Source organism: Purpureocillium lilacinum (genome assembly GCF_023168085.1).
Source record: "Purpureocillium lilacinum CBS 284.36 DNA, scaffold_2, whole genome shotgun sequence".
In the NCBI taxonomy this organism is placed as follows: Eukaryota; Fungi; Ascomycota; class Sordariomycetes; order Hypocreales; family Ophiocordycipitaceae; genus Purpureocillium; species Purpureocillium lilacinum.
This window is the reverse complement of record NW_027072112.1, coordinates 1,672,837-1,699,551: the sequence shown is the minus strand read 5'-3', so window position 1 is coordinate 1,699,551 and position 26,715 is coordinate 1,672,837. Positions and strand designations below refer to the sequence as shown.

General features: G+C 44.2%; 2 protein-coding genes across 2 annotated transcripts; both read right to left on the bottom strand.

The window, feature by feature from the left end:
* Positions 1-889: 889 nt before the first annotated feature.
* On the bottom strand, positions 890-5,661 carry PLICBS_002309 (3-dehydroquinate dehydratase (3-dehydroquinase); the record flags this gene model as incomplete). The annotated part of the gene is made up of 2 exons (XM_018321953.2): positions 890-967; positions 1,033-5,661. The coding sequence occupies 2 exons, from the start codon at positions 5,659-5,661 to the stop codon at positions 890-892; spliced, it is 4,707 nt and encodes a 1,568-aa protein (XP_018179433.2).
* Positions 5,662-6,266: 605 nt separating this feature from the next.
* Positions 6,267-14,828, bottom strand: PLICBS_002308 (uncharacterized protein; the record flags this gene model as incomplete). The annotated part of the gene is made up of 16 exons (XM_065599996.1): positions 6,267-6,281; positions 6,354-6,606; positions 6,662-8,308; positions 8,357-8,507; positions 8,591-9,267; positions 9,324-9,496; positions 9,624-9,710; positions 10,093-10,134; positions 10,193-10,480; positions 10,536-10,825; positions 10,893-11,052; positions 11,110-12,639; positions 12,712-12,823; positions 12,904-13,202; positions 13,253-14,716; positions 14,775-14,828. 16 exons carry the CDS (start codon positions 14,826-14,828, stop codon positions 6,267-6,269), a joined length of 7,242 nt encoding a protein of 2,413 aa, XP_065456068.1.
* Between the last annotated feature and the right edge of the window lie 11,887 nt (positions 14,829-26,715).

Here is a 26,715-nt window from a genome sequence, read left to right as displayed (position 1 = left end):
ATCCAAAGCAACGTATCCGCCTCGACGCAGCGCCAAGCACATGCTGCTATTATGGGACGCACGGCTTTGGTGGTGCAGCCCTGCCATCAGGCGCGCCTTCGGAAAGCCCCTGTCACCACCCTTCGCGGCGTTGCTGATGCTGGGGTGATGTCTTGATCGGCGCGTCGGATCCGTGTTCAGAAAGCTACCCCCTCCCGACTCGGGCCTGTCAGCGGGTACTTGAGATTTACCAGCTCTGCAACCCACGGTGCGGATATCTGTCCTGCCACCTTCTATTGAGTAGGGTTTTTCTCGCCGCTCCGTCGGCACCGCATCGAGGAAGCCCGTCACACCGGCCACCAGGGGCCTCCTCGTCATTTGCCTGCTTTCACTAAGCTGGCCTGTACTCAAGCTATGTAACATCATTGGAACGAGGGCTAGATAAAAGAGCGTGAAAATTATGGCGAAGTTTGATATGTTGTCTGTTATGTTTTTCCCCCCGTCTTTTGGGTGGGCTTTTGCCGTTACATATTCGGTTGTATGATACTGGAGATGAAACGGGATGCATGGCTGCGCGGTACAAAGGCATTGGCGGAGATGCGATACGACGAACATGCACTAGCGACATTGGGCCTAGAAAGATACCTTTATGATTTTTTCCGTCATCAGAACGAACAAATCTTGACGCAACAAGAGCAATACGAACAAAGATCCTCCCAACCTGCTCGCTTCATGTCAAATTGACGCAATATTTCCATGATTCGATGGGGCAGGGAAGATGTGGCCACGAGGAGTGGAGCATCAAAAACAGTGATACAATCTTCACTCGCGCCGAGAATCGAACTAATAGTGGTGATACCAGGACCTCTTTGAAATGGGCTACGTGTCCGCAGTGTCCGGATTGGTTGTCCTACACTTCCGGAGTCGAGCCCAAGACGGCATTCCGAGCGTCTTCGTAACAAGGAGCAATGCCAGTCCACAAGTCAAACTGTGAGTAGAAGCCAGGTTAGGTGAACATGCGCGGACAAGGCTAGTGAGCAATAGCGGACGTACCTGGTACCATCCCTGGGATGCCAGCACCTCCAGCCCGGGGATAACGGTCCATCCTCCAGCTTCCTCAGCCAATTGCATAACAGGGGTGACGCGTGGCTTGTATGCCATTTCGAGTAGCACACGACGCCCTGACTGATCGCCTTTGTCCCCCCGCCCCATTGCTAGCTGGACAAGTTCCTGCACCGCAGTATCGATAGGCCTATCTGCCGGAATGGTACTGACGATGACGGTCGGACCTCGCTTCATGCAATGGATATCCGAGGCACTCGCCACGACTTGAAGATTGTAGTCGCTCGGGAAGTCTCCGACCAAGGTCTTGACCTTGGCCGGGTCGCGACCAACAACATGAATGGAGCTGAACCCCATGGACCGCAATGCAAAGATTGCGGCCCTTGTCGTGCCTCCGGAGCCCACGACCATTGCACAGGAGTCCGGCTCAGCAGTGGCCACTCCGCCGCGTGTCAATGTGAAGACCATCCCCTTCCAGTCTGTGTTGTCACCAACAAGGCGACGGCCAGATTTGTCATTTACAGGCACCACGGTGTTGACCGCGCCGATGATCTGGGCGGCTGAAGTGAGTTCGTCAAGGAGGTCCATGACATCCCGCTTCAGGGGGATCGTGACCGAGGCACCGCCAAAATCGGAGCTACGCAAGACGCTCCGCAAATTCGCGACTTCATCAGTCTCCAGTCGCTCGTATTCGTGCGGAAGCCCCGTCAGTCGAAAGAGGGCATTGTGAAGTGCGGGCGACCTAGATTGGGCGATCGGCTTGCCGAAGAGGTAGAACCGCAATGGATCAATCTCACCCAAAAGGGCCAGGCTCTGCCAGATCTCGGCTGCCGACATCTGGCCCGGCGCAGCTTTGAAGGGCAGGTCTGGATGAGAGACGGGGGTAAGGAAGCCGTTGAGAACGCGACTTAGCTTTCCCGCCTGCCCCATATTAATGGCAATCAGAGGAGTCTTTTGCTCGGCCAACATGCGACTCTTGAAATTCATCAGGTCAAAGTTGTCCTCCATGGTCGCCGCCACCCCGACCAGCTTGACTATGTCGCCGAACTGGAGCGCTTTATTGTAATAGGGAATCCACGATGCATTCTTCCACGAGAGTGCTGCGGGGGGGTCGTGGTGCGAGGCGATGATCCGCGTGTTTCCTTTTTGGTCGGCAACAGCCTGGACTGTGCCGTCGGAGGCTGTCAGCTCAACATCGAGATACTCGACGCCCGACTTGAGAGCTAGTCGGTAGAGTTCCAGTCGGGCATCATGGTCATCATCGGGAAATTTGCCACCCTGCGATTCGCTGCGGACCGTGAAGATGATGGGCTTCTTGGCAGCGTGTCGCAAGATGGATACTTGAGCCATGACGGCGTCTGGACTTCTGTCTGCCAGAAGATCCACTCGAAGTTCAACGGCGTCTGAACCGACAACCACACGAGGGATCAGATGTGATGCGTCAGCGAGGTCAGGCAGCGTCAGCGACACGAAGAAGCTCTGCCGCTTCCCGATCACGGTTTGCAAGTGAGAGGTGTTTCCACCCAGTGCAGCCACGAATCGCCCGAAGTCCTCGGGAATCCCTGAGCCGCAACCAAGATCTTTCGTGTGCGGGCTGTAGTAGACGTAGTTGCTGCATGCCTCGTACCATGGCTTGCGTCTCAGGTAGACTTGGCGGATCTCGCTGGTGTACGCCGGGCGGGTCTTGTCTCTCATAAGGTATTCCACGACCTTGTCGGTACTGCGGTGTACCAGCACAACTCGACCACCGTTGCGACAGTATGCTGTCAGAAGTTCCCTGGCCTCTGGGGTTTCGACGATCCCTCCGCCACATGAGAAAACGTGGCGTTGGGCCTGCTTGTCCATCACGTCGCGCAACAGTGCCATCTCGTCCTCGCGAAAGCCATCCCAGCCCCGGTGGCCATTGATCATGTCCGGTATGGTCTGGCCTGACCGCCTCTCCAGTTCCTGGTCGAGGTCCACGAAACGCCAGCCGAGCAGATTGGCCATCCACCGCCCCGCCGTGGTCTTGCCTGCGCCCCTCATGCCGATAACGACGATGGAGCTCTCCGATTTTGCATTCGGCTTGACCTCGTGGTGAATAGATGCCCCTAGATCGGAGCCATCCAAGTCGACCTGAAAGCATCGAGAGAGGACATCCCACCACCCCGGCCATGTTTTGCCGACACATTCGCGCTCGGTGATGACCGTAGGACCTGGAGATACCACGGAAAGAACACTGAAGCTCATGGCAACGCGGTGATCGTCATAACAATGCACACCAACGGCAGGCCGGTGGACGTTGTCCAGTGGTATTCCGTGAACTTCGATGCCATCGTCCAGTTCATTGCAGTGAACACCAAACTTGGCCAACTGGTCCTTCATAGCCTCGATGCGATTGCACTCCTTTACGCGCTGATTTGCGATGCCGGTAATCTGAGTCTTGCCGTCAGCGACGGCGGCCAGTACAGACGCGGTCAAGAAAGCGTCGGTCATGGGCTCCATATCGACATGCGGAAGCGCCTTGAGGGTCCCAATCGGGGGACCGGTAATAGTCGTCGAAGTCGCCGTTTGGTGAACGAGACAGCCCATGGGTCGCAGGACTTCAATGGCAAATCGCGCATCACCCTGGAGTGACTCGGATCCGATATTGGGCACTGTGCACGTCGTCCCTGTGATGGCTGCGACGGCAAGAGGGTAGGTGGCCGAGCTGGCGTCGCTCTCGATGATGTACTCGGCAGGGTTCTGGTACGAGGCCTGCGGGATGTGGTACGTGTCCGCTTCGGTCGTGGACTTTGTCACGATGACACCGAAAGAGCGCATCATGGAGATTGTCATGTCAATATACGGCTGCGAGATTGGCTTGCCACCTACTAGGCGGAGCGTGACCGGGTTCTTGGCATATGGCGCCGCCATGAGGATGGAGGAGACATATTGGGACGACACCGTTGCGGCGAGCTCGATGACGCCACCCTTGAACCCGCCAGCGGCATCCACCCGTATTGGCAGACTCTTTTCCTGCTCGAGATACTCAATCTCGACGCCATTCAGACGTAGAGCGTCGACAAGGGGTCCGATGGGGCGCGTCTTCATCCGGGCGTTGCCGGTCAAAACGGTCGAGCTAGCGGTGTCTGTGGCCGTGCAGAGGGCAACGACGGTTGTTAGAAAGCGAGACGCAGTGCCGGCATTGCCGATGTACAATGCGTCGTTGCTTGCCTTGAGTTGGCCAGCCCTGCCCTCCACTTCGAGCACCTCGCCGGCATCCCGCCAAGCATAGGAAGCGCCGCCGAGCTGCGCAATGGCAGAGAGCATGTACTGTGTATCGTCGGAGTGGAGTAGGTTCTTGATGCGACAGCGCCCGGAGCCGAGGGCTGCCAGCACCAGTGCGCGGTTGGAAATGCTCTTGGAGCCGGGGGGTGTCACGGTGACGTCGAGCGAGGTGGGGACACCTGGAGCTACAGAGACGGAAGCCGACAGGATCGTCCTGATGCTCTGATCTGCCACTGCACTGGCTCTGGGCTCGTGGGTCTTGCCGATTGCTGACAGCAGGACAACCTTCTTCTGGCCACCATCGTTTTTCTTGTCGACGGCCATCTTTTGCAGCATGACGTCGACCGGACATTGCTTGCCTGCGGTGAGCTTGACGACGCGCTTGTCTTGAAGATTAGTGGGAAGGCCGTAGGCGGCAATGCACTTGGAAAGCCTCGCCACGGCGTGAGGACGCAGCACGCCAAGAAAGCGGGCCAACTCGGCCTCCTTGACCATGCCGATCGCCACTGCCTCGCCGTGGAGCAGCTGGGGGGTCAAAATGGCTTCTATGGCATGGCCGATGGAGTGGCCAAAGTTGAGAAGGTTGCGAAGACCGCCCTCGCGCTCGTCACTGGATACGACCTCAGCCTTGACTCTCGCCGAGCCGATGACGATTCGCTTCAGGGAATCCCGGATTGGGTGCAGTCGATTCGAACCCCGCGAACGGACGCAAGCCAAGATTTCGGCGGCGGACTGCTCCAGGGTCGTGAACTCGGCCTCATCCCATATAGCCGCCGTCTTGATTACCTCGGCCATGCCGTTGATGAACTCGCGGACAGGCAGGGTGTCTAGGAAGGCGAGGTCGATGAAGATCCGACGGGGTTGCCAGAAAGCCCCGACAAGGTTCTTGCCCATGGGAGTGTCGATGGCGGTCTTGCCGCCGATGGAGGAGTCGACCATGGCGAGCAAGGTGGTGGGAACCTGCACGAAGCGGACTCCCCGCATGAAGGTCGCTGCGACATAACCAATCATGTCGCCAATGACGCCGCCGCCGAGCGCAATGATGACCGTGTCTCTCGTGCATTGCTGCGAAAGCATCCAGTCTTCAATCTCGGCCTTGGTCTGGCGACTTTTGGACGCCTCGCCCGGCGGAATCGCGTAGGTCAGGAGGCGGGTGGCCTTAGCGCCTTTGTTGGCCTGGAACCATTGTTGGAAGGGCGGGACGTACGTCTCGTGCAGGTTCGTGTCGGTAATGAGGACATAGGTGGAGGACGGCGAGTGCTCGAGGAGGTCTGTAGCGACGTAGGCCGGCCAGAGTCCAAAGTCGGCGACGATGTTTGGCTCGCCCAGAATGGACAGCTTCTGGGGCGAATGCCCCTCGCCTGACACCATCGTCGGTGGTGGTCGTGGGTCCGGAGCGGCGTGAGGCCAGCGATTGATGACGGCCCAGGTGCTGCAGTTGCTAGCAGTGGTGTTGAGGGACACAGGCGTCCTCAATTGTGATGGACGGTGACACGTAGGTACTGCAGCAGAGCCGAGAAAAAAAAAAAGAAGAAAAAAGCGAACGTCCAACCCAGTGGTTCAGCGGATTCACGCAATGGAATTTGGTGGCATCTCCCAACGGGGCCGGTGTGGCTAGTGCAAGTGGGATGATCAGATTGGGCCCCCTCAAGCCCCTCCCCTCCGGCTGCTGTAAACGTATGACTCTATCGAGGTACCCTATGGCGCTAGATGCCCCGATATCGGTAACACCCCTGGTACGGTGGCTGGCCGCCTCCAACCTACTGACTGCTAACGTGCGAAGTAGTAGGCCCTCCAATTCGCAACGCAACCAGCCTCAAAAGTAACGTTAAGAAGTATCGTCGCCATGCATGATACAGTACTGTCCCAACGGCACTGAACGGCGTGTAGTTCGCAGTCCGTATTCTATGAACGCTACCCGCCTGGGCCTCAGGGTAGGCGCGAATAGGCGCGCTGTGATGGTAAACGGGGCATTCTCATATCACGATCAGCTGCATGGGACCCCCAAATCGTCAGCCGTCGGCCACACATACTCACGGGAATGGCCGTCCACTTGTACTCACCTCAATCAGCTTCTCCGTCAGACCGAAGCACTCATGCTTGACGTCGTCCAAGGACGCCTGAGACGAATATTTCCACAGGCCGCCGAAGCCCAAGTCGTCGAGGGCGTCGTTAAGGGGCTCGTTGGAAGCCATGGCCGCCGAGAACTCGTTGCTCGACGTCAGCGTCCTCAGCAGCGTGTGCGCCGCCTTAAGGGCCGTTGACTCCTGGCCGTGAAGGAGCACATCGTCAAGGATCGATGGCATGGCGCCACACCTGCGCTGCAGTCAGCCGCTGAGAACCTCTACAGTTTGTGTCTTCCGGAACTTACAACGTGACAAAGACACGGGGCCGGTTCGACGCCAGCTTGTTCAGCCACTGTAAGCTTCGCGTTTGAGCTGCGTCCTGCAGAAAGTGAAAGTCGACAAGCTCAATAACCGACGCGAGTAGAACGTCTTGGTCCTTTGCGCCACTCATGCCACTGGGTCCGCGGCCGTCAATCATGTCCTCGAATCCGTCAGGCCCAAAGTCCGCCCACCAGAGAGAGTCCATGAAGTCCTCGTGACCCGTGCACCGGGCGAGGATTAGGGCCAAGTATGGGGAGCCTTGCACCGCGTAGGTCGGTCCGGCAGGCGATGCGCCAGCTGTCCAAGACGTCATCTCCAGGAAGGCCGATAGGACGCGTATTGCCATTCGTCTGGTGACGGTGTCTGTGAGCCCTCGCACCAGGCAGGCACAAACAGCGAAGTGGAACGTCTCCTCGTCAAAGCAGATGCCGTACGCATCGTCAAGCGGCAACGCCGCCTCTTCCAGCTGCGCCCGGCTTTGTAGCAGCAGCGGCACCATTCTCTCACCTCTCGCGTTTCCGATTGTCCCAATGTTTGTCAGGACCGCCTCGAGAAATTGGGCTGCGCAGTTGAACAGCCCTGGCGGCACCAGACGGACCAGGGACATGGCCAGCCAGAAAAGCTGAAGCCCGTACCGCGACGCCGACGGCAGCTTCGCCATCATCTTAGACAATGAGGTGATGATAGAAACCAGCATCTCACTGTTTCCGTCTTCTCCAAACTGGCTGACACTGCTCCGCAAGGCGACTAGGATTTGGTAAAGGAGATCGTCGTCGACTTCCTCGCGGGCAAGGAAACCCATGACAGCAAATGCCCGCGGTTGCACGGCTGGGTTGTTCTGGAATGCAGTGCTCGCTACCAAGCTCATCCACCGGGACCGCCAGGCATTCGCAACGTCAACTGACGGCGCCGCCACGGAACATGCTTCTGACAGCACGGCAGCCAGACTCTCCGTCGCTGCCAAATGAGATGCAGCGTCCTGTACTGTAGTAGACACGGAGGCGCCGTCACGCGAGAGTACGGGGGGTAAGGAGAATATGTCACCTTTTGGCTCGCAAAGCAAGTCGAGGCATGCCCTTAGTCTCGAGAGTCTAGCGTCATCGAGACTGAAGGATGAGCAGGCTGCATGGACTGTGTTGACCAGTAGCCGGTAAACAAGCACTCGCACGTCCTGCCCGCCGGTGTTGGCAATTATGGTGACGATGTGAAATACCTCCGGCAGAAACATGAACGACTGGACCCCGCTGTTGAATGACAATGCCAAGCAGAACTGCAAGAGGACACAGATTTCAGTCCAGACTGCATTCTCTGCCAGGAAACGAGTGGGCCGCAGTGAGGAGCGGTTGAGTGCCTTGCGAAGCCGTGACAGCACTTTCCCACGAAGGCTCATGGTGCTCAGGCCAACCGCGGCTGATGAGAAAACCTCCAAAATGTCTGGTCGGCTGTCGTAGCTCAAGCCAGTTTTGATAAGTTCGTCCAAGAAGATGTCCAACAGTTGCTCGTCTTGGGCGATCGACGGCCACACGTAGTGCTCGAGAGCATGTGCTAAGCCAGGCTCAAAGACGATCAAGTCAATGACTTTGCGAAGCAAGCCGGCCACCTTTTCACGGCCCTTTTCACCGTCCGACTCGCTAATCAGCACGTTAGTACGGAGGCCAGGCAGCCACGGCGCCATGTACTCCAGGCTTAGAGGTTTTTGCTCGTCTGCAAAGCTTTCCCAGCTGACAAAGAACTCGGTCAGGAAGTCTGCCGTGAGCTGCGGTTCGGTTCGCGCTAACTCCTTGCTCATACCAACTATGAAGCCGGTGGGGTCTGCTGGGACCGAGAGATCTGATAATGGTCAGCTGCGTCGAGCGAAGGTATGGAGGATCAAATGGTTCTCTGGCGTAGCGGATACTGGGACCTCGACTCACCTTTGGCACAAATCAGTTTTGATGCGGCGTCGAAATTGAATGCACGGCACAGCGCACCCAAGAGGTTGTATGATGCGAGTCGGAGCACATGATCTGGGCTCGCTAGGTTCGTGAATGCGAGGTTAAGCATGGTGCCCGGCACGTCCTGGGGTCGGATCAATCTCTCAAACGGCTTGTGGACCCTGCTTTCCTTGCCGTGCTTTCCCTTGGCACTGCGAATGGTCTGAAGCACGTCCGCCTTCTTGGGGCTCGTGAAGCACATGACGATTTTGCCGCCATCAGCGCGAAGTCCGAAGGACAGCTCGTCATCTGGCTGGACCGTCGTTGCCGCCTCATCCACTTCGCCAAGCCGAAAAATGTCATTCACGGTGCTGCTGAGACGGGAGCCCGACAATACTTCCTGTCTCTTCGCAGTCGTAACCTGAACGAACTGACTGCCAACCTTGATGACCACTTCCACTTTGCCTTTGGACTTGGAGAGCCGAGTGACAGGTTGGAACATGTACCGTGTGTCGGTAACTACGCTGATTGTTTCCTTGGGGAGATGAAGCTGGCTCAGGTGAAAATGCGCCTGCAGATCTTGCAAGCTGCCTATCAGATGGTAGCCTACATTGTCGGGATGGAAAACACTGCTGTCGTTCCTGGTCGAGACCCGGAGCAGTCGCCGCAAGCATCTCCTGTGTCAAATGTCAGAGCCAGTGTCAGCCAATGAGGCACACCCGGTCGTTCTTACTTGAAGGCGCTGTTCATGTTGTATATATATATCCTAGAAAGATTGAGTGACATTTCTGAGGGCGTCAAAAGGTCAAGATTGGTGAAAAAATCGTCCGGCGGTTCGCCTCGTCCATGATAACAGGTCGCATCGATGAAAAGGCCGAATGGTTCGTGCCAAAGCCTGCTTGCAATCTTTGACGCGCTGTCAGCATGTAGTGTCATCCATCGCCGTGCTGATGCGGGCTCCAGCGTTGTCAACAAGGACGTAGCGAAGCCTCGCGATATCATACCATGCTGTTGCGATGTCTTGAGATCGTACCTTTAGATAACTGTAGAGAAGCATGTTGTAGTCGATACTTTCATTCTCAATGTGTCGTAGAATCACGCAGACAATGGAAAGACCATCCTATACTCATGTCAGGCCGAGCATTATCCATCTGACGTTTAGTTCCGGATACCTTGCTCTCGCCTCCGTCATAAACCGCTCGAGTAGTAAGGAACGACTCCGTGCCTTTGAAGGCATTTCTTAGCATGAAGTTCTGGAACCGAGAATACAGCGGAGGGGTGTTTGCAGAAATTTGTGGTCGATTCCATGACATCGCCAACGGTGGAGGACCAAGGTCTGCAATGAGGTTCCGAAGGGGCTCCAACATGGTGGGTGAGCCACGGGACAGTTCGCCGAGACCCCGAATGAGCACTCGCCTGTCCCGGGAGACCATTGTTTGACGGAGGTGGTCCCAGTGATCGTATAAGAATCGATGAATCGCAACACAAGATCCGAAGTCGACAAGTCCTGTGTTTTCCGGGTCCTCCAAAGGTTCAATGGGTTCCTGCGGTTGAACTTAGTCCTGCACGGTCGGAGCTTCGCGCAAAATTAGAAGGGCTCACCGAGATGCGGCTGAGGAATGTTGTCACAAAACCTATGTTTTGGACCAGGAAAGGGTTCAGAGGAAACATGTAAGGCTCTTTGGTGCCGAACAGGACGTTGTTGGCGAGGTTTTGTATGACTTTGGCGATCAACAGTAGTCCACGGCGCATCTCTTTAGTGGGAATGGATGATACAAGACCCTCGGATTCGGGTGCAACAATCGCCGGGCAGATGAATCGCAGGAACATGAAAGCGCCGACAGCCGTGTACTTCGCGTTTGGGAAACGATGTGACACTGTATCAGATATCTACGTCGCAAAACAAGTCAACGGTGCTCACAAGGTGCAAGCGAATGCAACTCACAATACCGCAAATTCTCCGGAATGACGCTGGAACAAGCGACTCCGAAGCACAGATATCATCCATGAAGACTTTCGCTACGATCTGCAGCTGAACTGCATTTTTCTGCAATTCCTCTTGTGATCCCACCCGGGCTGGGTCAAGTTCAAGGTCGAGATCCTGCGATGTGATCATCAGCCTCTCCAGAACATTGTGTAGAGTGGCCCGCAAGTAGGCGACGCCTTTCCATTTGGCATAGAGGGAGAGCATCTTTGTGGTGACAGAAGTTCTTCGCAAAAGTTCGGTCTCATTCTCTGCGGTACCGTCAGTGCATCTAGGAACTGGGCGATAGCCAAAGAGGCAACGATCTGAACCCCATACCCGTCTGTTCAACCTCGTACTGAATCAGGGCTTCGAAAAGATCGAAAATTAGGCCTCGCTGCTCGAAGATTGTCAAGAGGCAGACAGTGAGCTCGTCGACTTCGGAAGGCGGGCAAATGGAGCTCATCGAAACTGCAAGGGAGAGGTCCGTCGTCAAAAGCTCAATTGGCTGTCAGCAGATGGCACATCGGCATTGTCCGGCGTGACCACGACTGACATTGAACAGTGCTTCATATTTCTCGCTCACGGCCAAATCTGTGAGGCTACTGAATTCTTTCCCTTGCAGCAATATGTTGTATAGCACTTTGATGAACGCCGCACGAATCTCGATGTTCTCGTGGTAACCAATGTTCAAGGAGTGCTTGAGACCGACGTCGATATTTGCGCTCAGGAGGTTCGAGAGGACCGTGATTACCAAGTCTGAATTGGACATGGTCTCCTCCCGAGCTGCCGCAGCAGGAGGATACTCTAGCTTGCCCGAGTCTTTGGTCTCATAGTTCAGCAACGAGAGAAATCTGTTGAAGTATGTGTGGAACATCTGGGACTTCATTTCGCTCGTGTCGGCATCTGGCTGGTTGTCAATGGGCTGGAGCGGAAGCCGAGAAGTCAGATCCGCGAGACATTTGAGGCAGGCCTTGTCAAGGTCCCTCTGTATTCTCCGCCCGTCATCGTGCCGGGGCCCCAGCAGAGGCTGTTGGTCTGCTTTCGTCGAGTGTGGCCTCGCTATCCAGCCAAAAATGTACTCCAGTAGCTGGTTCCTGATTCGAACGTCATCTCGGAGGTTTAAATACTCCTTTCGCTTCGTTACCGCTTCGCAGAGGTTGGAGATTCTGATTTTCACCCTCTGCATATTCGTGCTATCCTGCGCTCCATCAATGAACCTGGCTAGGTTCAAGGTGAGAGCTCCCAAATGCACGGACGACGAGGCACCAAGATCTCCTGGGCTCTCAAGTCTCTCGACCATCGTTTTGAGAACTGAGGCTGCTTGCTCGGCAAAGATGATCTCGCTTTCGTGTCCCTTGTCGGCTGAAGCCAGGGCGCCCGTCAGAAGAACATCCAACTCTGACTCCAGAGCCCTGAACAGTGGTGGGTAAAGGACGGGTGGTATTTCGCTAGACAGCACGTCTCGCATCGCCTCGCGAACCTTGACATTAGAGCAGCCGAGGAGTTGAATGCTAAGCCTCAGGTAGCGTGTGAGAGGCGATTCTTCGTAATGGTCAGAGCACACCCGGTCAATCCATCGCATATCTTCGGGAAACGGCTCGTCCAGCGGTGGGCCTTGGTCGGCGGTGCATGTGCCGCCTAACGAGGCCAAGAAGCCTGAGAAATTCCGCCACTCGGCCAGCACCTTGTCGTCAACACCATCAACAGAAGTCGTGGACACCTCCTTCACTAGGTGGATCCACTTGTCAAACGCAGTCTCCCAAGCGGCGAGAATGCCCAAGGTCGGATGTTGCATTCGTCGGAGAAGCCCGCGCATCCGTTTTTGAAAGGCGACAAGACCAGTGAAGCGGAACTCGGGGGAGACGAGATCCTGGTATACAGCGCGATTGTATGACACCCAGGTGAAAGCCCGGGAAGAATCAGCAGTTGCCCGTAGCGCATGCTCCTCCAGAACCATCCCGATGCAGGCGGTTACGTTTTGGCACACCTCAATGCTGGGGGTGCATAGCGACACCAAAAGAGCAGTCTCGAGAGACGACGCAAACTCGGCGTCGATTGTGGCATCAGATACATCCACCAAATTCTATTTCTGTTAGCGGATACGTCGGGGCCGGCAAGCGCAAACATGATCGAATCGCGGGAGGTCCAAACGCACAGGGAGGGCTTTGATTAGAGTCACACGCGATTCCAGGACATCGTACAGCTCCAGTACAGCCCCATCGCCGTCTACACCGACGCGGCCGCAGATGTCGAGCAGCACGTCGGAGCTTGGGGGGCGGTTAGCGTCATGGCCTTCACACCGGGTCGCAAGCTCATGGCTGGATAGACTTGCCTCTGCTTCCACAACAGAGTCCGCAGTTCCTCCATGCCTGAGCCAATGGCGCCTTCGGGCATGCGGTGCAACTTGCCGGCGTTCGCAAAGACTCGTTTCGCGACTTGAGCAGCCAGCTGCCGCACTGACGGGTCTGGCGACAGCACACACAAGAGGAAGGGCCTAAGGAAGCCGCCCTCCGGAGAGGCGCGCGACAGCTCATCGAAAAGAGGCCCTGGGAACGCGTCCAAAAATTCGAGGATGGATTGCACCAAAACGCCGCCACTTGACCCTTGTTCGTCCCCCTGTACTGTCGCGATACGGCTGCAGTTAGCCTAGATGATGTTAGCATACTCTTGTCTATGATAATAGGCCAGCAACAGACCTCGAACTGGGCTCTCATGAAGGGGATGGCGGCATTGAACAGCCCGTCGCACTTGATGGCATGGGCTTGACCTGCGAAGTAGGAGCAAGTCTGTACGACGGCGATCTTGAACTTCTCCGGTGATGTCTGCGAGATGCACGTCCTCAGTAGAGCGTCGATGCTGCCATTCAGGTTCAGATGGGCCAGGCTCGCGAATGCCCCCGTAATGATGTCTTGGTCGAAGCCAAGGACCGGGGGCAAAGCGGGCGGAGAGCCGAAAAGTGCATCCCGTACTTCGTCCTGGACGTCCATAGCGTAACTGACGAGAGCAGAGTCATTCTCGGCATCGAAATGGCGTGCAGCGCGGAGGAGGGTAACCAGACAGTACGCGGCTCGCTCGTTGCCATTGCGCAGTGCTTTCCTGAGCGAGTCCAGAAAGGCGACCTTCTTCACCACGCTGTTACTCTTGGCCTCCCGCATGTTGCTGGCAACTTGAAAGACATCGGGGAGGAGGAGGAGCAACGTCATCTGCAGCGGGTAAAAGACGGCCTTCTTCTTGCCATTGTCCACCACCGTCTGCGTCATGTCGAACAGCGTGTCCGCGCCACCGTCGAGTCTTTTATGGATCAAATGAAGTCGCATGAACTGGTCTGGGAAGCGATCTATCCAGCGCGTAATGAGCAAAGGCAAGGCGACAGCGACCGTGTTCTGGCAAGACCGCCTAAAGTGCAAATAGCTGGAGCATAACTCCTGAATGACATGACCCAGTTTTGAGGCATCAACCCAGAAGAAAGACACGAGACGCACGATGACAAGAGCCAGCTTCTCTGCTGCTTGGGAGGAGCTGGACAATTCAGAGCTCGCGTCGGCAAACGATGTTGTTCGTATGCTGTAGACTACGTGCCTGAAGTAGGCAAAGGACGTCGACCAGCTCGATGCCGAAACATACTCAACCACGGTCTTGATGTGGACGTCCAGTTCGACCAAGCAATCCTCGAGGCATGGGACATCAGGGGCCGATGCGTCACTCTTCTGCTGCGAGGCGTTGGAGGGGCGAGGAACACGGATGTTGCGATCCGAGATTTGCTCCAGAAGGGCTTCCGCGGGCAGAACATAGTTGTCTGGGATGGGTTCCAAGAGCTGTTTAGCGACGTCGAACACACGATTGACGAGCCCTTCGTCCAACGGCTCGGGGGTCGGGAATCCTGCCGCGCTGGCTCTGGCGAGGCTGTCCGATATGGCGCTCCATGACGACGAGCAGCAATCAGCTAACAGAGCTACTATATAGACCTCTGACCGCAGGACATGGATCGGGTGTGTAGCAATGGGAGTGTGCGACCGTGTTAGGTCTTCGAGGAGGTCCAACAGAGATCCGAGCACGACGCTCAAGCTAGAGTGGCTCAAGTCGACCAGAGTAGCCCGCGTTATATGGAGAATTTCATCCTTGTCGAAGGCGCGGCCAGCGGCACCAGTGCGGTGCGGCAGCTAAACAAACGACGTCGTTAGAAACCAGTTGCGACAAGTCTCGAGAGCTTCCCCTCACCCTGGTTGCCACGCGGTCAACGAGGCAGCTGACCAGGCCAGCATCGCCATTCATTGTAGTACGCGCATAGACTTTTGCTCCGTTAGTAACGGTCCGACTTCGCAATCGCTTTCTAAAATGTTCTTGTCTGAATCGTCCGCGGTTTGTCTGTCGGCGAGGGGTAATGGATGGTAGGTAACGTGCCGCCCCACGCGTCGTGCCCCCTACCCTCGCGTCGCAATGCCGCGATAAGTCGGGACCCCTGCAGATGGTCACCCCCCCCCCCCCCCCCCCCCCCTGTTAGGCAGCGTTTTCCTACTAAAATCGACGAAATCGCTACCTTTTTAAAAATTAATATTAATTCGTATATAAATAATAAAATAGATTAAAGTAGACTTTTAAATACTTAAATACTTATATATATTAAAAAAATATTTTATTTCAATATAGCTATCTTATATATAAAATATAAAAAATCCTAAAAAGATTTAAAGTATAATAATAATAAGTCTTATAGGTTAGTTAAGTAAGAGAGGTAATAGCCATATAGTCTAGCGGCTATTATTATTATTATTATAAGTTAGAGACTAAAGCTTAAAGGTTTATATAGCGTTTCGCCGGCGACTTATTAAAGGTATGCCTTAGCGGGCCGGCCATTATATATATACTATATAGCTATTAAGGCTCTAAGTCTAGCTAACTATTATAACTATCCCCCCTTTCTCGGAGCGGTTATCTTAACTATAGGTATATAGTTATAATGCCTTTAATTAAGTAATTAACTATTTATATTTATTCTTTTATAATAAATATATATTATTAGTATTTTATAAGTAAGTTATTATTATTATATAACTTAGTTACCTTAATACTTAAGGCATTAAATAGCTATTTATACCTTATATAGCTATATATAGCTATATAGCTTAAGGCAATAATATATATAATAGCTTTTTTTATATACTTATTATTTATTTATAAATTACTCCTTTTTTACCCCTTTATCTTTAGAGATATAGATATTACCCCTTTATTATTTAGATATTAACTCCTTTATATTAAGGGCTCGCTAAGCTACCTAGCCGTGCAGTAAATTAAGGTCTATTATATAAACTAGCTATAGACCCCTAGCGTACTTAGAAATAATAGTATATAATCTACCTTACTATATAGTCTATTATAGCTTTATTTTCTACTTATTATATAATATAAGGCTACTCTCGATATTATAAGCGGTTAATAATAAGATTAATAATAACCCTTACTTCCCTATTAGCTAGATCGGGCCGTTAATAAGAGTAGATATATATTTCTTAATATACCGCTATAATAATATCTACCCTATATTTACGTAAGGATAATATAGTTAGCCTTATAGCGTATCGATATCTCGATAAAGCTATTATTAATAACTAACCTCTATATAATATAGTATAACGCAAATAAATATAAGGATAAAGAGACTATTAGCTATTAACTAATATTAATATATATATAACGGGGCCGGCTCTAGTAGGCAGGAGCCGGTCGGCTTATTAATATTAAACGTGCTATAAGGAGGTAAAATATAGTTATATAGGCCGGCCGCCCTTATGCCTGCGGTACCCCCTTTCCCCGCGCGGCGCCCCTTTCCCCGCGCGGCGCCCCTTTCCACCCTGCGGCGCCACGTAACCCAGCGGGCAGCCCGGGCCGGGCCCGGGCTCAGACCCCGGGGACTAACCCCTAATAATATAAGAAGGTTATATATTTAAGGAGGCGAGCTTATATAAGATAGCTATAGCCTAGGGTATTATATACTAAGATTATTATATAGCTTATATAATTATATAATATAGAGTTTAAAGCTTAGCTTTTATACTATCTTTAATGCTTTATAACCTAAGCTTCTTAATATCTCTAAAATCGCGTATTAATATAATAGCGTTAGAGATACCTTTATTCTTTATTAAGGTAGGTAGTTTACCTCCTCTACTGCTACTATTATTACTATATCGCTTATTATTATACTCTCACTATAATATTAAGTAACGATAATAATATATATAATTATAACTATAACTATAACTATAACTATAACTATAACTATAACTATAACTATAACTATAACTATAACTATAACTATAACTATAACTATAACTATAACTATAACTATAACTATAACTATAACTATAACTATAACTATAACTATAACTATAATAGCTATTACCATTATAGCTTCGTCTTTTCCTATAACCCTTACTATAGCTCTTACTACCCTAACTATATATATTAACTATACCGCGTTTCTATCTCTTATTATCGCTACGTTAAGGGCTTAAAGAGATCTTATTATAAGTCTAGCCTTAAGCTCGGTATAGGAACTCAGTCCTATAGAGTTAAGATAAGCTACCTTTACTCTTTATAGAGCTATACCTATTTTCGTATTTCTATTACGAGCTATTACTATATTAAGATATTAATATAGATTTCTATTATTATAATATTAAGCCTTTATTATTATTATTAAGATTACTATTAATAAGGCTTTTATTACTACTATTAATGCCTTTACCGCTATTAGAATAGCTATAATAAGGATATAGATAGATTTAAGGTTATCTAGACTAATAGAGGATCTTTAGATAATAGCTAAATATAAAGTATAAATAGGCATAACGCTAAGGGTCTATAAGAATATAGGTTAAACTTTATATTATTAGACTTATTATATAATTATTAATTAAACTTTTCTTTAAGTAATTTAGACTATAAGTATTATAATAGTTATATAAAATAAGACTAAAATTATAAATAAGTAAGTTAAATATAAAGTAATAAAAGAAGTAAGTAATTAATATATTAACTATATTAAGTATATTAAATAATAATTATAGTAAGTAATATAGATAATATTAGCCTTCTATAAAGTAGAGGTAATATTATTATAATTAGGCTTTTTTAAGTAGCTAATAATAATAGCTAGTCTAACGTTAAGATAATCGATTTAATAGCTAACCTTTTTAAGATACCTCTTAACTTACCTCTATAGATTAACTTAATTAATATCCTTAATATTATATTTAATATTTTATCTTCTTTTCTACCTAACCTATACGATTTACTTATTTATTAGACTATTATTCTTAAATCTATTATTATTAATAAGTCTAGAGTTATCCTTAAAATTAATATTAATAATAATTTAATCCTTAAATTTAATACCGCTATTAAGTCTATCCTTAAATATTACGCTATTAATAGATATAATATTATATATACTATATATAAAGCTAATAATAAGGTAATTAATATAGAGCCTATTAAAGAGGAGCTTACTATAGATACTATTAGTAATAAAGATCCCTTTATTAATAACCCTTTCTTTAATAAACTTATTACTAACGAACTTATTATTAATAAACTTACTACCGATAATATTATTAATAAAGATCCCTTTATTAATAACTCTATTATTAATAATAAGCCTTTTATAGACGATATTATTAATAGCGAGGTATTAACTATTATAATCGATTCGGACTATACTATAAAGACGATCTTACTTTTATTAATATTATTACTTCTTTTCGATATATATATCGATATAATCGATTACCTATAAGGCTTTTATTATAATAATAATATAGGTATTATTATTAGATCTAGCTAAGGCTTATATACCTTTACGTATAGTATAATAGCTATAGATATTTACTTTATCTATAATTATAGTAAAGAGTATATCTCTATTAATATTAAGGTCTAAAGATTAATATCGTAATATATTAATTATTTATATATTATTATCTATAAGGCTAATAAAGTAATAAGCTAGAAGTAATATTATTATATCCTTTATAATTAATATAACTATAGACTATTACTTAATCTATTAGCTTATAATATCTATTATTAATAGACTATAAAGTAAAAACTTATAAAATAAGATCTTATAAAGATAGCTATAATTATTATATAGGCTATAAGTATATATATTTATAACTATTTAAAGTATAATAAGCTATATAAGATATATTTCTAAATCTAGGATATCTATAATAATTATTAAGGAATAAAATTATAGATTCTTAATAGCTTAATAATAACTTAAGTATTTATTTAGATACTTTAAGGTATACTAGACTTATTAAAGCTTAAGTACTTTATTAAATACGATAATAAATAATATATTAAAGTTATTATATAAATATACCTTTAATATAAAGAGATATAAAGAAGTTCCTTAAGGTCCTTAGCCTTAATAATATATATAATACGAATCGATATAAGCTATACCTATTTTAAGTTATTAAGGTAATAAATTAAGAGCTACTACTTTAATATACGTATTTCGCTACTCGCCTATATAGCCTTACGTACTAAGCAGGCTAAGTAAGCTAAGTAGGCTAAGTAGGCTACGCTAAGCCGGGCCGGGCTATTAAATAAAGCTGCCGGTCGAGCGGCAATATATATAAGAAGCTTAATAAATACCGTCGTAAAGATCCTACGCTACTATACCTTCTAAAAGGGGGCAATTATATCTAGCTAAATAAAGAGTAATACTAAGCCTTATATTACTTCTTAAAGTATCTAAGTACTTTATGCGTTATATATATTACTTACCGAATGCTCTAAAAAGTAGCGAGAACTATAATAATTAAAGGCATACCGAATATCGAGATTACGAGATAATATTTAGATATATAAGTAGCTTTTCGTACTCGTAAGAAGATTATATTACTTCTAGTTATAACGATAATCTTAATTAAATAATATAGCCCTTAACGCTACTCTTAGTACTTATAATAGTATTCTTATTATCGACCTTATTAAAGATAATTCCTTAATAATATCTATATCTAATAGCGATATAGGATTAAGCCTTATTACTCGCGAGATTAGCCCTAATTTAAAGACTAATCTAGGTTTAAGCTTTAACGATATTATAGGCTTTCGTAATAATATTTTAATAATCGATCTTACTAGAGATAATATAGAGTCCTCTATATTATCTAATAGCGATATAGAGTAGGCTCTTACCGTATAGTTAAACTCGACCTATACTCTAAACGATAGAAAGATCTTAGTTCTCGACCTTACTAAAAATAGCCTAACTTTTATATTTAATAGTAGCGATAAGTAGATTAACTAGACTATATTGCCTAAGCTATCCTTTAGGCTAAAGAGGGATAGCGCTATAGATCTATTATATAGTCTTAAGCATAAACTATAAGCTAACTAATAGCCTAAGCGTAAGAGGTAGCTAACCGGTTACGGTAAGCTTAAGCACGAAGGGCAAGCTAACCGCGAGCCTAAGTACGAAGGGCAAGCTAACTATAAGCCTAAATACGAAAGGCAATTAGCTAACTAAAAGGTTACTAACTAAGACTATATTACTTATAAGATCTTAGCTCCTCTGCCCTTATAGCTATTCGATATATACTAAGATCTCTATAGAGCTCTCTAAAGCTTCTATTATAATAATAGCGCCGTAATTATTATTAGATTAAGTAGCTTAAAGTATAATCTTAGCAATAGTTTAGAATAAGCGACTTAGATTATTTTTAAGTACGATTATAGACGGTCTTAAGCAATAAGAAGTATAGGCCTATAGTCTATCGCTTCTTAAAGAATTGACTACCCTTATTTAATTACTATCTCGGCCGTTTTCTATAAAACGGGTTAGAAGTAGCGATATAAAGTAACGGCTATAAGGCATAATTACTATCCGTCCCTATATACCTTAGCTTATACTATCTATCGCTAGCGTACTTAAGAGTAAAGGGATATCGAAAGAGATACCTCGAAGATTAACGCCCTTATAGCCCGTTAGATAGATGAGATTCTTTGTTAGTAGTCTAATTTAATATAGCGTTTTTTCCGTACTTAAGATATATATAACGATCGTTAAGTAATACGACTTAAATATCTTAATGGATTAACTCTAACGTAAGCTTTTATTAATATACTATAAGAATAAGAGATTAAGTACTTTATTAAGTATAACGAGTAAAATCGGGTATAAAGGATATTTTAGATATACTATTAATATAAAGAGATATAGAAATAGTTTCTAGAGGTTCTTAGTCTCAATATATAATATAAACTGCTTTAAATTATATTTCTTTTAAGTCATTAAAGTCTTTAACTAATAGTCCCTTATTAACTTCGGCTTTAGCTTAATTAATATAGAAAAAGAAGAGGGATTTCGCTAGCTTTATAAGTAACTCGATTATATCTATCGGTAGCTTTACGTCTTAAAGCTATATATTATTATTATAGATAAAGAGTAAGTATTAAAAAATATACTTATAGACCGTTTTGTAGATACTTAGTAATAGCTATATCTATTCTATATAGACTCGAACGTTTATAATAGAATCTAGCTATAATAAAGAGACCTAGCTCGAGAGAATAAAGATAATAATAATAACTATAATAAAGACCTTAATATCGATATAGATATATCTCCTAAAGAGGTAGATAAGTTAAGAGAATAGGCATAAAGGGATATTAATCTAGTTACTTAGCTATAGTTAGCTATAGACCTCGAGTAAATGCCTAAAGGTATATTTAATACCTAGAGGTATATTATCTTTTCTCGGATCGAGGAAGAGTTTAAGATATCTTAGTAGATAATAAAGGATATATATTTACCGCATTAAAGACGAATCTTACGATACCTTTAAAAAGAGTACCTTCTATTTCGTTATTAATAGGCGAAGTACTATATTAATAGATATCGTAACTTTAATTAATAGGTAAATAGCCTAATAAAGAGCTTATATAAAAGTATTAAGAGCCTATTTATTATAGGTAGGTTAACTAACCTCTTACCGTCCCTTTAACTTAACTATATATATATATATATATATAAGGATATATAACCTCCTTTATCTCTATTAAGCCCTTATTACGATAATCGAGAAATAAGAGAGTGAATATATCGAAAAGGTAGCTAAGATAGTAATAAAGCTTTAATAAGAATATAGTTAATACGTATAGCTTAGTAATATCCGATATACTATTATATATAATACCGTTAGTCTATTCGTATAGTAATACTGTCTTATTGCTCTATTCCTCCCGATATTATATAATTTAATACTATAGAGATCGAATCTATAATAATTAAATCGATAGCTTTCTCCGTAGCCTTATATAAGTAACTTTACGTAACGATTTATGCTTCCCTATAGTTACGTTATTATCTAGCGCCTTTCCTAAGGGCAAACGCTAAATAAGAAAGACGTTTACTAGCGTTAATAGCTCGAAAAGCCTTTAGTATATCTTTCTTACGTTCTTACTTTAAGCTTACTATTAACTATTAAGTAGGATAAAGTATAATTAATCCTTCGAGTTAGAGATCCTAAGATCGTCTAGAATTTATATAGCCGCCGCTATAACGCATAAAATATTACTCTACCTCTCCTCCCTATACTTAAAGTATTAGTAATAGCTTCCGATAACGTAATATTTACTATATAGAGCTAAAGAATGGCTCGTCGAATATAACGGCCGAGCTAATAGGGAAATAAAGGCGCTACTCGCCTTAATACTAACGGTCGACGAGACGCTTCGTAAATAAAAGCTAACGAGCTATAAGCTAGTCTAACGTCTTAAGGTATATAGGCTAAAAGAAGGCGGCGAGCATAAGGCACGAGAGCTATAAGCAATTCAAGCAAGACTAGGGGCATAAAAGCCATAGACGGCATACGAGATATATAAGGCACGTAAGGCATATAAGCTACACGAAGCACGCGAGGCATACGAGGCATATAAAGCATACGAGGCATATAAGGCAGCACTTTAAGATATATAGCTACGCAAGATAGCATAAATATAAAATAGATATCGAGCTAAGGGTAGATATAAACGATAATAGCCTTATAGTTTTATATAAGATATACCTTATTTAAGATACTTAACGAGATCGTTATCGCGACTATACCGTTTAATACTATAACGCGCTTATAGGCATTATACGTATTAATATACGAGGCATAGCTCTAAAGTAGCTATTAAGGTCGAGACTTATCCTTATACCTTATATCGATATATACCGCCTTCTCTTTCCCTACCGGTAAGTAAGGTATTATTTTAACCCCTTTATAATTTACTACCGTTATATTATATTACTATATCTCGGTCTTTAATTCGCTATTATCTAGCGCTATAACTAAGGTAAATAAGAGCCTACCTTTTATAAAATAAATCTATTATTAAGCAATTTATAATATAGACTAGTCTATTAGCCGCTAGCTATCGGCTACTATATAGCTCCTTACCGGTTAATATAAAATTTACTTATAATATAAGTCTAAGATTTCCCTTTTTTTACTCTTTTATTTATCTATCTTTTAGCTAGCGTATAAGAAGAAGGGATAAAGGCAGTAAAAGAGAGAGATAATAGGGAAATAGGGATATAGGAGATAAGAAGGGTAATAGTAAAATAAGATAGAAGAGATAATAGAGGTATTAAAATTGCTTAATCTTCTATCCTCTCTAGACTAGGAGGGAAAGGTCCTATATATAATTGAGAAGACCCGGCCTTCGGTCTGATAGTCTCTCTATAAGAAGGAGGGATAAAGGCAGTAGAAGATAGAGAGAAGAGGGAAATAGGGATATAAGAGACAAGAAGGGTAATAGTAAACTAAGATAGAAGAGATAATAGAGGTATTAAATTGCTTAGTCTTCTATCCTCTCTAGACTAGGAGGGAAAGGTCCTATATATAATTGAGAAGACCCGGCCTTCGGTCTAATAGTCTCTCCGTCGGTTAAATACTAGCCTCTATAGCTAAAAAGAGCTGAATTCAGCTCTATTTAGCGTAGCTATAGCTAAATTCAGCTATATTCAGCTCAATTTAGCGTGGCTATAGCTGAATATAGCTAAATATAGCTCTATATAGCGTAGCTAACCTTATACTAGACTAAAGACCCCGAGTCTAGCCGAAAATAGTAAAAATCGGTCTAATAGACTATCCGGCGGTATAATAGACTGCCCGCCGGTCTAATAGACTATCCGCTATAATAAAGTTTCCGGATAAATATTTACCTAATATATATAAAAATCGGTATATACTAGATAAATATTTATCTATATAAACTTTATAGTAATATATTTTTTATCTATTTCTATATAGCCTATATAGCTATATATTAGCTATATATTATATTTTAGTAGTATAAGAGGCTCTTATAGACCTTCTTATTATACCTAAAAGTAATGTTTTCTAAATAAATAGCTATATAATATATATATATATAGTTATAAAATATATTATATAGTATATTTATATATACTATATAGGAATATATTTTTATATTCTTCGATATAGTCTATATAGTTATATATTAATTATTTTATATAAACTAAGATAGCGTTCTTAAGTAATAAGGGTTATATTTATTATCGGCTATCTTCTCTTCGATTATTAAACTAATACTTAATAAACTCTTACGACTTACTTTACATAAAGATCGATACGCTCTCTTATTACTACTCAAGACTATATAGCTAATACCGCCTAAAACTAGAAAGCTAACGAGGCGCCCCTTATATTACCTATCACTATAATTATAGCCCTTATAGCCCTTATAGCCCTCGCGGCCTTTATAGCCTTCGTATTAATTAGCTAGCGGTATTCCGCCCCTACTTCTACCTCTACCTCTACCTCCGCCTCCGCCTTAACGACCGTTACCGCTAACGCTACCCGCGCCTAATATAATATTATCTAAGCTATTACTCTCTCCTTAATAGCCTTAAGTCGCAATACAAGAAGTCAAGATATAATACCATTAATTTCGCCTACTAACGCCCTTACCGCTACTCTTACCCTCGTAAAATATAGTATATTTTAATACCCTTATATCGCCGGCCACTATCCCATTAAAAGCGCAATAAATACTCTATAAGGCATTAATATAAACGATAGGGCATTATATAATTACGATATCGCTACTAGCGCTATAGCGCTAGCGGTATATATACTAATCTCGTTAGAAGGACTAGGTTTAGAAGGTCTACTAGCGTCGCTAAGGGTTTATTTTACTTATTAAATTAAATATCGTTCCTTAAGATTTAATATACCTTATATCTCGACTAGCTAAGGTTAATAGATATATTTCCCCTTCGCTATAATATATACGTTATAATTTATACTAGCTATATAATAGCTATCTTTCTAGTCTCGTAATATTATATAAAGCCCTTATATAATCGAATAATTAAATATCCCTCTATAGAAACTCGTTTTAAGTAACTACGAATAGCTATATAGCTTAATAGTAAAGACCCTTATTATTATAATATTATATAATAGCGCTAGATAGTCCTTAATACCTATTTAGAGTTACGATAAATAAGTAAAAGCTATTATACTAAGCTAGCTCGCTCGTAAGCCTAGGTATTAAACTTATATATTATTAAGGTTTAAGGTCTTTAAATCTAATCGAGATAGTATTCTTAAATCTAGCCTAGTAAGTCTATACGTAAGAGCGCTAAATAGCTTTAAGGGTTAGAATTTTTTACTTTTTACTAGTTTCGATATCTTATATTAATCTAGCGAGTAATAGTTATTATAGTAATATATAGCGCGATATAGTATATATAGGGGGGTATATAAGTAGCAATACGGATTTTTAGTATTATTCGCTTTACTTAACTACCTCTAGGCTACTAAGAGCTATCAAAAGGTCTATAGAACGTTAATTTAAACTATACTAATTCGAGCCCTACCAGTACTTAATTATATCTTTTTTTATATAGCCTACTACTCGCTCGTTTATTCGCGGGCTATACGTATAGTTAGTCTATATATTTAATGCCAGGTAGGCAGCTACTTATTAGCTATATATAAGGCATCGTCGGTCGGGCTATCTAATTAGTCCCGAGACCCTAGCTCGGTCTAGCTTGCCTAACGGCTTAACGTAGCCTACATAGCCTACTTAGCCTACTTAGCCTACTTAGTACGTAAGGCTATATAGGTAAGTAGCGAAATATATATATTAGAGTAATAGCTCTTAATAAATTAATATACTCTTATTAACTTTACCTTTAGCTTTATCAATATTAAGAAAGAAAAGGGCTATTAATAGCTCTATTAATAGCTAAATATTATCTATAAGATAATTAAAGCGCTAGAGCTAAGGGTAGTTATTATAGATAAAGAGGCTACTTTAAAAAACGCCCTTTAAGACTTTTTACCTTAATTATAATAAATAGCTCTATATCTTCTATATTAATATAAATATTAAGGTAAAGATCTATAGGCATTTTAAGGGCGATAATAACTCTTCCTTTAACCGCGACTTCGATAGCGATTCTTTTAATAGCGACTCTAATAATAACTTTAATAGCGACTTTAATAGTAACCTTAATAGTAACTCTAATAGCTTAAATACTACTTCCGATCGTATTAATATAGCTTTACTTCTCGAGGAAGTAAATTAAAGATTTATATTATTACTAGCTAATAAGCTTATATAAATAGCTAATAAGATATATAATACTTAAAGATAAGTTATCTTTACTTATATTAAAGATAATTTTATAATTATATAAATAACTATAAAAGAGGTATACTTACCTTATTAATATAGTATCTTTTAATATATTATTAAAGAATATATACCTTTATAAAAGTAATAAGTAAAGTACTATATTAATAAGTATTATAATTTTAGCTAGCGCGTTAATAGCTTAATAGAAAGTTCCTATAAGACTATTAAGACTTATATCTAGTTTAATAAAGTAGACCTCTTTTATATCTTTAAGGTAATTACTTTAATAGTTAAAGATTACTAGCTTAAATATATTTAAGTAACTATAAAGATAAGGATAAAGCTTTAAAAGTATTATAATAAATAAGAATAGCTTAAGAATATTAATAATATAGTTTTATATAACGCTATATAACTAATCTACTCTTAATATTATTAAGTATTAAGGAATTAAGCTAGCTAATAGCTATAGACTTTACTA